The 12,940-nt window shown below is 41.6% G+C and overlaps 2 protein-coding genes across 2 annotated transcripts in view; both read left to right on the forward strand.

The window, feature by feature from the left end:
- The first annotated feature begins 2,608 nt into the window (after positions 1-2,608).
- LOC106143979 (protocadherin alpha-1-like) lies at positions 2,609-5,330 on the forward strand. Its single transcript, XM_013349406.2, has one exon. The coding sequence runs from the start codon at positions 2,871-2,873 to the stop codon at positions 5,328-5,330; it is 2,460 nt and encodes an 819-aa protein (XP_013204860.1). The 5' UTR covers positions 2,609-2,870.
- A 5,147-nt stretch (positions 5,331-10,477) lies between these two features.
- The window catches only part of LOC101981381 (protocadherin alpha-2), a 3,341-nt gene continuing 878 nt past the window's right edge, over positions 10,478-12,940 (forward strand). The window contains exon 1 of the mRNA XM_026783571.1: positions 10,478-12,932. Within this exon, the coding sequence (XP_026639372.1) occupies positions 11,289-12,932 (1,644 nt within the window). The 5' untranslated portion in view covers positions 10,478-11,288. The remainder of the gene's footprint in view (positions 12,933-12,940) is intronic.

Below are 12,940 nucleotides of genomic sequence, written 5' to 3' on the forward strand. Positions count from 1 at the left end.
TTTGTTGAGTATTTTTTTTTTTTTTGGTTTTTCGAGACAGGGTTTCTCTGTGGCTTTGGAGCTTGTCCTGGAACTAGCTCGGTAGACCAGGCTGGTCTCGAACTCCCAGAGATCCACCTGCCTCTGCCTCCCGAGTGCTGGGATTAAAGGCGTGTGCCACCACCGCCCGGCTTTTGTTGAGTATTTTAAAAAATAATTTATTTTTATTTTATGTGCATTGGTGTTTTGCCTGCCTATATATCTGTGTGAGGGAGATAGATCCCTTGGAACTGGAGTTACAGACAGTTGTGAGCTGCCATGTGGATGTTTGTAACATGAGAGGGCCTGCTTGTTGGGGTTTCTGTTCCGCCCGGTACCCCACAGCTGGTAAGTCCCAAAGAAAATCACATAGAGATTTCTATAAGTTATAAAGCTGATTGGCCCATTTGCTCAGACTACTTGTTAGCTCTTGTAGCTTATATTAACCCATTATTCTGATCTATTTTTGCCATATGGCTTGGTACCTTTTTTCAGCTGGGGCAGATCACATTTTGCTGCTTTGGTGGTCTGGGCAGGAGTGGGAGGAATCAGCTTTGTCCTTCCCAGAATTCTCCTGTTCTCTTTGCATCATTTCTACTTTCTGTCTGGTTTTCCTGCCTATACTTCCTGCCTGGCCAATCAGCGTTTATTTAAAACATGATTGTCAGAATACAGACAATTCTTCCTCACCTGGAAACTGAACCCAGGTCCTCTGAAAGAGCAGTCAATGTTCTTAACTGCTGAGTCATCTCTCCAGCCCTGTACAGTACTTCTTAATCATGCTCACATTCATAGGTTCAACTACCAGAGACTAAAAGCATTGCTTACCTTTCCCCCCATAACTTTCAAGACTATTTCTGTGATGTGTTTGTTGGTTTCTTTCTGTTGCCCTATTTGAAACTCTTTCGATAATTAACTGAGGTAACTGAATTGAATGAAGAATTCTATACCCTTGAGACAATATTCAGAGACATTAAAGCAGTTGTTATTTTACAGTTTCTTGTAACTTGGGAGAACATAGGTCTGGGGAGATCTGCATACCTTCATGCTTAGGCTTACACCAAGAAATACACACACACACACACACACACACACACACACACACACATACACAATCCTCTATACCAGTGGGTTCCACCTCCATGAGAATAACCAAATGTAGATAGAAAAGTTTGTAACATTGTATCTGTGATGAACATGGAAAGGATTTGCTTTTTAAGCAATTCAGTATAACAGCTGCTTACATTTTTTTATATATCCTTAGATATTGTGAGTAATTCAGAGGTTATATAAAGTGATTTGGAGGGCATGCATAATCATATACAAATTCTGTGCCAATATTATATGAAGGACTTGAGCATCTATAGATGGTAATCAACTTAAGGGAGAGGGATGTGTCCTGGAATGAACGCTCTGTGACTCTAAAGGACTTCAGACCCATTTGATGTAAATATGTAATGGTTACAGTGTGGGTAGTGACAACTTGCAGTAAACAAAATTATATGTAAATATGAATCACTTCATGATGGTTATTGTATTTCCTATTCTAAAAATTTCTTCTGTTACCTGTATCAGCTACTTATTTGCTAAGACTTTCTATTTCATTGATGAATCATGGTATTGTAATTTCAGATATATTGGAAATAACAAAAGAAATGGCCTTGGTGATGAAATAGAAAGTCTCAGAAACCTTTATTAGTGAACGCCAAAGGTTCTATTATTTCAAATAACCCAGATACATTTTTTGAGACAGGGTCTCACTTGTCCATCCCTGGCTAGCCTGGGATTCACCAAATAGATCAGGTTGGCCTGAAGCTTACATAGACTGGTCTACACAGTGATTTCTGAGTCAGTAAGGGCTACAAACACTGAGATCCTGCCTGAAAAAAAAGCAAATTAAAAACAATCAATGAAAAACTAAAAAGCAAAACAAATGGGATATCATGTTGTAAAACTTAGCAAAGGTAAATTCGCAAATATCTTCACTTAACATTTACAGAATTAGAATATGAAGTTGTTCATAGTGAATAAATATTAAGTATATTTCTAACATTTCTCTAAAATTGTCATAAATATGTATTTGGTAGCTGTACTTTAATAATTCCACATATAAATTATCATATAGTTTATAAATAAACCACCAAACTGTCTTCGGATAAAGTAGACTTTAGTGGTCAAAATGAATTTAACTTAAAACTTCAGTTACAACTATGAATATCTAGTAATTGAAATTCATGAGCCAATAAGTCTCTCTCTCTCTCTCTCTCTCTCTCTCTCTCTCTCTCTGTCAGACAGGTTTTCTCTATTTAGCTTTGTCTGACCTGGAACTCACTGTGTAGACCCTGGAGATCTACCTGCCTCTGTCTTCACGCTGAGTGCTGGGATTAAAGGAATGCACTATCATGCCCCACTTCCTAAATCATTTAAAATACAATGATAAAGAGATGATTAAAGCATATCTTTAATTTTCTCAAACCCAATTGCACTGTCTTTACGATTATAGTTCAATGAAAACATTGGATTACATACTCGCAAATGACATTCAAACTGCCTTGGATCTTCAAACTACGAAATCTATAAACCATTGTATTGAGTACTTTGCTAATAAATACAGAAGCTACTTTGAAAGACAAATGAATGTGTGTCAAATCCACATTGGCCACATGGTGTCGCTGTACACCATAAAGTCTTGAAGCTGGAAATGAGGGCTTGATAAAACCGAAGGGAGGAAGCTTCATTTCGTCATCAGTAGAGAAAAGACAAAAATGGTGAGGAGACAAATGACTGAAACCATGAAGTTAGAAAGTATGATCTTGGAGTGACAGTTGTACGAAAGGTACAGTGCTTTTGCGATGCTCTTTTCCAGGCTCCGAGGCCCGAGAGCCCTGCGCTTGCTGTTGCTCTGGCTTCTGCTCCTCGCAGCCTGGGAGGCAGGGAGCGGCCAGCTCCACTACTCCATCTCCGAGGAGGCCAAACACGGAACCTTCGTGGGCCGCATCGCTCAGGACCTGGGGCTAGAGCTGGCGGAGCTGGTGCCCCGCCTGTTCAGGGTGGCGTCCAAGGACCGCGGGGACCTTCTGGAGGTAAATCTGCAGAATGGCATTTTGTTTGTGAATTCTCGGATCGACCGGGAGGCGCTGTGCGGGCGGAGCGCAGAGTGTAGCATCCACCTGGAGGTGATTGTGGACCGGCCGCTGCAGGTCTTCCACGTGGATGTGAAGGTTAAGGACATTAATGATAACCCACCGGTTTTTAAAGGCTCAGAACAAAGGATATTTATTCCTGAAAATAGACAGCCAGGCTCGCGATTTCCACTAGAGGGCGCTGCGGATGCAGATATTGGCTCTAATTCTCTTCTAATTTACACACTGAGCCACACTGACTACTTTTCTTTGAAGGTAGAGACGACTGATGAACTCAGTAAATCCCTTTCTCTTGAGCTGAGAAAATCTTTGGATAGAGAAGAAACACCAGAACTTCGGTTATTACTGACAGCCACGGATGGGGGCAAGCCAGAACTGGAGGGGACAGTTCAGCTGCAGATTACTGTGCTGGACGTTAATGACAATGCCCCACTGTTTGACCAGGCCGTCTACAGAGCCCAGTTAGTAGAATCTACAGTGAATGGAACTTTAGTGACCACATTAAATGCCTCTGACGCTGATGAAGGCGTAAACGGTGAAGTTGTGTTTTCCTTTGGCAATGATGTTTCTCCTGACATTCAAGAAAAGTTCAAAGTAGATTCTATTTCTGGAGAAATTAGAGTGATTGGTGACCTGGATTATGAAAAAATAAAATCTTATGAAATTCAAGTAAAAGCAGTTGATAAAGGGACTCCTCCGATGTCAAATCACTGCAAGGTTTTGGTGAAAGTGCTGGATATAAATGATAACACTCCAGAGTTGGAGGTCACTTCCTTATCTTTGCCCATCAAAGAGGATGCTCCACTTAGCACTGTCATCGCCCTCATCAAGGTGTCCGACCTTGACTCAGGTGTCAACGGGCAGGTGACCTGCTCGCTGGCTCCTCATGTCCCCTTCAAGTTGATGTCCACTTTCAAGAACTACTATTCGCTCGTGCTGGACAGAGCCCTGGACAGAGAGACCACTGCTGACTACAAGGTAGTGGTGACAGCCCGGGATGGGGGCTCGCCCTCTCTGTGGGCCACAGCCAGCGTGTCCGTGGAGGTGGCTGACGTGAACGACAATGCACCCACGTTTGCGCAGCCGGAATACACGGTGTTCGTGAAGGAGAACAACCCGCCTGGTGCGCACATCTTCACGGTGTTGGCCATGGACGCGGATGCGCAGGAGAACGCGCTGGTGTCCTACTCGCTGGTGGAGAGGCGGGTGGGCGAGCGCTCGCTGTCGAGCTTCGTGTCTGTGCACGCGGAGAGCGGCAAGGTGTTTGCTCTGCAGCCTCTGGACCATGAGGAGCTGGAGCTGCTACAGTTCCAGGTGAGCGCTCGGGATGCTGGTGTGCCTTCCCTGGGCAGCAATGTGACTCTGCAGGTGTTTGTGCTGGATGAGAACGACAACGCGCCCTCGTTGCTGGGACCTCAGGGGGGCAGCGCAGTGAGCGAACTGGTGTCACGGACAGTGGGTGCAGGACATGTGGTGACAAAGGTGCGCGCAGTAGACGCAGACTCTGGCTACAATGCTTGGCTGTCTTATGAACTGCAACCTTCAACAGGTGGCGCACGCAGCCCGTTTCGTGTGGGACTGTACACGGGTGAGGTCAGCATTACACGTGCCCTAGATGAGGCTGATGCTCCACGACAGCGTCTGTTGGTGCTGGTGAAAGACCATGGCGAGCCGGCGCTGACTGCCACTGCTACCGTGTTGGTATCCCTGGTGGAAAGCGGACAGATTCAGAAAGCCTCCTTGCCTGTATTAACCGGTGCAGTGGGCTCTCAGGCATCGCTGATGGATGTCAACGTGTACCTGATCATCGCCATCTGCGCGGTGTCCAGCCTGTTGGTGCTCACGCTGCTGCTGTACACCGCGCTGCGCTGCTCGGCGACGCCCACTGATGGAGCCTGTGCTCCCGGGAAGCCCGTGCTGGTGTGCTCCAGCGCGGTGGGCAGCTGGTCATACTCACAGCAGAGGAGGCAGAGGGTGTGCTCTGGAGAAGGTCCGCCCAAGACCGACCTCATGGCCTTCAGCCCTGGCCTCTCTCCAGGTTTGAACATATCGGAAAGAAGTGAACAGCCAGAAGGAAATTCGGATCTTTCTGGAAATGTAAGTCCAAATTTGAGCTATGACTTCAAATTCTGTTTAGATTTAACGTCACTTTTTAAATCATTTCAATGATATTTAAAATGTATTCAGGGTGTTTAATGACTTTTAACAAACCATACCTTTGCAAACACTCTATTTGCAGTTGCATAATGAATGAAGCTAGAAAGCAACATAGATGCAAATTTTTGTATTCTTTTATTTATATGGTAGAAAGCTTTAAAAACATTTCAGCATTATTAGTGTTAATTTTGGTACTATTGATGGTAGGGATAGAGCTGAGGGCCTCATGAATGCTAGGCAAACACAGTGCTGGTCACCTTTAACGTGGGCTCTCAATTCTTGTGACATGTCTTGCTTTGCAGAAATAATTGTAGGAAAAGTTACAGAAACCATCTGCTTTCTCGCTACATTGCTAAATTTCAAAGGGGGCAAATAAAAGATAACTTGAAGCACTGTGACTCAAAAAATATATATACATAATATATAAACTGTAATATGTTGTTAGTACTTTAATTTTCAAATTAAAATATCCAACTAGTTCCTGGTGCTGTTCCCTGGTTTAAAAGACTAATTATTACATGAACTTGTGTCTTACATGATCCAGTCAAGAGACACTTAGCGACCACCTCACACTTACTTCCAGGGTCCCCAAACTCTATTTTCTTTTCCTTTAATCCTTCTGATATTTATTTTATTAGGTGAACCTTTTTCCCTTTATAGATGAGGCCAAGAAAAATTAAATTCAGGATAATTACTATTTTTTTTCAAAAATGATATAATTATCTATTACGGTCTATTGCACTTTATTAAATATTTAAAGTTGCTTTCAATGGGAGAATTTTGCAGACATTCAATGTTAAATTCTATTTAAATTCAGAGTACAAAAGCAAGAGAAAGATCGAGTAACTTTTTCCAAACAAAATGGTTCTACACAAAAATCCCTGATGCTTGCTTTTCTAGAAATGAATATAGAAATAAAAAAGAAAAGAAAATTCTTTACACACGTTGTGCAAAAGAGGAATAAAGACCTCTTCAAATTTGATTCATAATCATTATGTTGATCAATAATGAGTAACATATTATTATATACAGTATATTACAGAAGTTTAACAACCAGCTGACACACTTTCAATACAGGTCTCTGTGACTCTTCTAACCATTTAGTCAACAGTTTGTTAAATCTTTGTGTGTGAGGGGGTACATGTGTCTGTGTGTGTGTGCTCTCCTGTGCACGCAGATGTGGAGGGCAGTAACTAATGTTAGGTATCTTCCTCAGTTCCTCTGTACCCTTTTTTTTTTGGTTCAGGTAGTTCATTGTTTTGTCTAGACTGGCTGGGCATGTGAATGCTGGGGATCTGAACTCAGGCTCTCAGGCTTGCACAGCAAGCACTTCACCCACTGGGCCATCTCCACAGCCTCTGGTACAATGTTTTATTTCTTCTGAAGTTACACAAGTATTAAGTGAATGCACCTTGTTGGCTAAACATTCAAACGAACACACAGAAAAGACCCTTAAAGCTCCCCTTGTAAAAGGACAGCACCAATAGATGTGCTAACCTGGAAGGAAGAAAGCCCAACAGGTCTCAACCCTAGACAAGAACTATGGGCAACTAAGGAATATTGAGAGCAGAAGATGTAATCTTCCCCAGGGAAGAGCACATCAACTCATTATCCAATACCAAATGCTCAGCCCTAAAAACATATACACAAGTAACATTATACACACCGAGCATGTAGTTATTAGGTACACCTGATATATATGCCTGTGCATGTATGTATGTATACCTATATAATATACCTGATACACACACACTCCTGTATAATATACCTGCTATATATCAGGTATACCTAAATACTACATGCTCAATCTGTAATATATATATATATGTATATATATACATATATATATATATATATTTGTGTATATAAACAAAGAAAAAGAACCCATAAATTTAAAGAGCAAGGGGCAAGGGAGAATACATAAAAGGGTTTGGAGGGAGGAAAGGGAAGAGGAACAATACAATTATATTGAAACTTCAAAAAACACTTGTAAAACATTCTACAAATATGATAGCGAAGCTTTCTGAGATTGGGGTGATAAGTTGACAGAGTATTGTTTAGAGCATTGTAAGACACAGGCCAAAGCATGTGCCTGCAACTTTCTAAATATTAATATTATTATACCAAGTCTTTGGGCAAGAATAACCACAAAATAATTTTTCGAATAATAATGCTAAAAAAAATCTTTCAATTTTCTCTAAATGTGAGATAAACCTGAAGGATTACACAATTGGAGAGAATACATACATTAGTATGTCTCCATAGCTCTGTTCATTAACTATGTGAATATTGGCTGGAGAGAGACATTCAGTATTTAGCATAATTCACTCAAGAACATGTCATATGAAGAACCCTGCAATAGAACCCAAAACACACAGCAACACGGAGTGTATATTCAAGTAGACTGTTTACAATAACAATTGAGTTATAAAACGTGTTGAATTTGATGTAATGAACCCTTTTTGTTTTCACTGTCAAACCATCACACCCATGAAAGAAAACATCATCCTATGTGTGACCTAAAAAAATAAAAAATGTGATGCTGATCATGTTTAACCAATTTTCTAGAAAGAAAGCAGTACAAACGGGACCATTTCTTTTTTACGCAAATCATTCTTAAAAACCTGGGATTCTCGTGACAGCAACTCAAGCCTAAAACTAAAGGAAATCCACGGAAAATATTCTGAAAATGGAAATTAAAATGGTAAAACAGCCAGGTGGTGGTGGCACACACCATTAATCCCAGCACTCTAGAGGCAGGTGGTTCTCTGAGTTGGAGGCCAGACTGGTCTACAGAGTGAGTTCCAGGATGGCCATAGCTATACAAAGAAACCCTGTCTCAAAGAACGAACGAACGAACAAACAAACAAACAAATGATAAAACACCCAGGCGTGGTGGTACACACCTTTAATCCCAGCACTCAGGAGGCAGAAGTGGTGGATCTCTGAGTTGGACGCCGCCCTGGTCTCCTGGTCTCCAGTGCAAGCTCCAGACCATCCAGGGCTACACAGAAAAATCCTGTCTCAAAAAAAAAATGGAAAAAAATTGGGAGGGATAGAGATAATTTTTTGAAGCTAAACTAAAAAAAATTATAAGTAGAAGATAAACAATATTGTCTTTTATTTAAGTCAGAAAAACTTGAATTGGTTGGCATTTGGGGCTACAATGTCACAACTCACTATATTAGAAAGTTTATATAGATTTGTGGGCTGGAGAGATGGATGAGTGGTTAAGAGATCTTGATGCTCTTCCAGAAGACCCAGGTTTGAATTCCAGTGCCTACATGGGGGTTCAAAATCATTTGTAACTCTCGTGCCAAAAGATCTGATGTCCTCTTCTAGATTGTGGGTGCCAGGCATGTCTGTGATGCACAGACACACATACAGGCAAGACACCTACATACATAAAATAAAATTGAATAAAGGAATTAGTATTGATGGAAAATGTAGTTATCTCAGAGTGCTTTGCTTAAATATTAATCATAAAATTATAAATAGAACCCATCATTTTTTGATAATACCAAATTTGTTCAAATTTCAAAATTCAAATTTGTTTGGAAGAGCCCAGTCTGGTGGCACATACATGTCCTTGGGTGATGGGGGCATGAGGATCTAAATTTTTTTGGCTTTTTTTTTGAGACAGGGTAGCTTTGGACCCTGTCCTGGAACTAGCTCTTGTAGACCAGGCTGGCCTCGAACTCATAGAGATCTGCCTGCCTCTGCCTCCCAAGTGCTGGAATTAAAGACGTTCACCACCACCGCCCATCAAGGATCTGAATTTAAAGACCATCCTCTGCTACAGACCAAGTTTGAGGCTAGTCTGAGCTGTAGGCGAAATGAAGGAACAAAACCCAATAATAAATAATAATAATAATAATAATAATAATAATAATAATAATAATAATAATAAACCCCAAACGAACGACCTTAATGTGTTTGGATAGGCCTTCATATGACTACATTGTGATCACAAAGTTTAAGATAGTTACATTGTAGATAAAAGATCAGAGCAACTATTCTTTCTGTGCCATGATGGTTCTTATAAAGTGTAAAATTTTTCTAGAATAACTAATTCTATTAACGTGGGGATGAATCTAAAATATTAGTCACTATTATAAAAAGACATGGGTTTAGGATTACAAAGTTTGAAAAGTGGTTGTAGTTTATGGGATTCTATTATAGAATGAAAGGAAGACCGAAATATGGAGTAGTGTTGTGAATTAATATTTAACATAAATGTGAAAGGAATTTCCGTTGATTGTTGATGTTCTTGTCTCCTCAGAATATTTCAATAGTTTTTTTCCTTCTTTCACAGCCGTTTAATAAAATGTTCATTCCACTAGGCCCTTTGTTCCTCTACACGGCTTGTCTCTACTTTCATCATATATATGCATATATGTTATATATTACATATATGTGTATTTATATCTGATTTTATCTAACTAGCTATATAAAATCTAGAAACCATGATTAAAAGAACACATGGGATATTTTTCTCTCTGAATATATTTTTTCTTTAGTTATCTCCAGTTGCATTTATTTTACTGCAAGAGTAAATAAGTGGAATAACTTTAAGACATTGGAATCAAGAAAAAGTTATTATTATTATTATTATTATTATTTTATTTCAAGATAGTATTTTTCTATTTAGTCTTGTCTGTCCTGAAACTCTCTTTGTAGCCCAGAATGGCCACAAACTCAAAGATCTACCTGTCTTTGCCTCCCAAATGCTGAGATTAGAGGTGTGCACCACCACACCCAGCTCAGAGAAAAGTTATTAAAGCTTCTAGATCCAGGAAAATCTATCTGTCAATGCTGTTTTAAATGGACACAAAATTTTGCAGTTCATTTTTTTTCTTCTAAGAAAAATAAGAGCAGTTTTTTGACATATATGAAGTAGCAAGTATGTAACTTGATGTGAACTTTAATAACTGACGCATTCCTTCATTCATTTCAAAAACCCCAATACCACTTTATTTAAGTTTAATGTTTTTGCATGTGAAGGAACTAGCTAAAAATTAATAAATAAAAGATACTTTCATGTAACTAACACTGAAACGAAATCAGTTTATTCTTTCTTGCATGAAGATTCAAATATAAAGGAAAAGAGAATAATCCTAAAATAAATTTCTCATATGACAAGCTAATGTAACCCGCAAACAATTCAAAACTCAAGATTATAAATATCAGGAGTGTATTCAAGCATATTTTCATTGAATGAAAGTACTCTTTGATTCCGGTGTGCTTGCTCTGAAGAAGTGCTAAAAAAATTTACAAAAGAACTGAAAACAAGATATCCAAAAGATATTTGTGCGTTTGCATTGGTATCAGCTCTATTTACAAGAACCAAGAGCCAGAGGAATCCAAATGCCCATGGATGGTTGAAGGGACTCACGAAAAGCAGCGGGTTTACACAATGTAAACATTCAGCAATAGAAAAGAGATCCTGTAACATGCTACACCATCGATGAGCCTTCTCAACATTATGGTTAGTTGGAAAAGCAAGTCTCAAACACAGCAAAACAAAGAACTCAACCCCACAGCAACAAACCCTTACAAATCCTGTATGATTTATAAGTGGTGAAACTTATAGAAAACGGAAGTAGAATGGTATTTACCATGGGCAAAGATGGGGTAACTGGAATTGATGTCTAATAGATATATTTTTTCAGCTTTACGAGAAGAAAGTTTTCAACACTGAATACACTTAGCACTACTGAAGTTTACTTTTGAAGTTAATACGGTAAACTTCCCATTTACAGTTAATACGGTAAAGTTCGAATCAGATTAGCCACAGGATGTCGCTGTCCACCAGAGAATGTTCTTCTCTAAGAAGGCAAATACCCAGAGTCTCTTTGTTACTCCAGATAAAACGACAGGAGAAGCAGCAGGATTTAGCAGGTGTTAGACTATTTCATTTCTTTTAAACATGATCATTTAATTTGACCAACCCACGGAGGACTAGAGGTGATGCCTTCTTTGAGAGGGGGCCCAGACGTCAGGCAGTGTCTGCTGCTCTGGCTTCTGCTCCTCTCAGCCTGGGAGGCAGGGAGCGGCCAGCTCCACTACTCCATCTCCGAGGAAGCCAAACACGGAACCTTCGTGGGCCGCATCGCTCAGGACCTGGGGCTAGAGCTGGCGGAGCTGGTGCCCCGCCTGTTCAGGGTGGCATCCAAGGACCGCGGGGACCTTCTGGAGGTAAATCTACAGAATGGCATTTTGTTTGTGAATTCTCGGATCGACCGGGAGGCGCTGTGCGGGCGGAGCGCGGAGTGTAGCATCCACCTGGAGGTGATCGTGGACCGGCCGCTGCAGGTTTTCCACGTGGAGGTGGAGGTAAGGGATATTAACGACAACCCGCCGCTATTTCCAACGACAGAAAAAACTATCCAATTTCATGAATCGAGACTGCTAGACTCGCGGTTTCCTTTAGAGGGAGCTTCGGACGCAGATATAGGAGTAAACGCTCTTCTGTCCTATAAGCTCAGTCCCAGCGAGTTTTTCTTTCTGGATGTACAAACAAATGATGAACTCAGCCAATCGCTGTTTCTTGTGCTGGGGAAATCTCTGGACAGAGAGGAAAATGCTGAGGTGAAATTGTTACTGGTAGCTACGGATGGAGGCAAGCCTGAACTCACAGGTTCTGTTCAGATACTCATTAAAGTGTTAGATGTGAATGACAACGAACCTACTTTCCCCAAATCCGTTTACAAAGTTCAGTTGTTAGAGAACACCGCAAACGGAACCTTGGTGGTGAAATTAAATGCGTCTGATGCAGATGAAGGACCAAACAGTGAGATTGTGTATTCACTGAGTAGTGATGTGTCTTCTACTACACGGACCAAGTTCCAAATAGACCCCACCTCCGGAGAAATCAGAACGAAGGAGGAATTAGACTACGAAGAAAGGACATCCTATGAAATTCAGGTCATTGCATCTGACAAGGGAACCCCACCAATGTCAGGACATTGTAAAATTTCAGTAAAACTCTTGGATATCAATGACAATACCCCAGAAGTCTCAATAACGTCTCTCTCACTACCAGTCCAAGAAAACGCTTCACTGGGCGCTGTTATCGCCCTCATCTCAGTGACAGACCGTGACTCAGGAATCAACGGGCAGGTGACCTGCTCCCTGACCCCTCAAGTCCCCTTCAAGTTGGTGTCCACCTTCAAGAATTACTATTCGCTCGTGCTGGACAGCGCCCTGGACAGAGAGACCACACCTGACTATAAGGTGGTGGTGACAGCCCGGGATGGGGGCTCGCCCTCGCTGTGGGCCACAGCCAGCGTGTCCGTGGAGGTGGCTGATGTGAACGACAACGTGCCCACGTTTGCGCAGCCCGAATACACGGTGTTCGTGAAGGAGAACAACCCGCCTGGTGCGCACATCTTCACGGTGTCGGCCATGGACGCAGATGCGCAGGAAAACGCACTGGTGTCCTATTCGCTGGTGGAGAGGCGGGTGGGCGAGCGCTCGCTGTCGAGCTTCGTGTCTGTGCACGCGGAGAGCGGCAAGGTGTTTGCGCTGCAGCCTCTGGACCATGAGGAGCTGGAGCTGCTGCAGTTCCAGGTGAGCGCGCGGGATGCTGGTGTGCCTTCCCTGGGCAGCAATGTGACTCT

This window comes from Microtus ochrogaster, chromosome 18 (assembly GCF_000317375.1).
Source record: "Microtus ochrogaster isolate Prairie Vole_2 chromosome 18, MicOch1.0, whole genome shotgun sequence".
In the NCBI taxonomy this organism is placed as follows: domain Eukaryota; kingdom Metazoa; phylum Chordata; class Mammalia; order Rodentia; family Cricetidae; genus Microtus; species Microtus ochrogaster.

Excerpts from the sequence above, each read along its gene's own strand:
- LOC106143979 (XM_013349406.2), top strand. The coding sequence starts at position 2,871 with ATGCTCTTTTCCAGGCTCCGAGGCCCGAGAGCCCTGCGCTTGCTGTTG.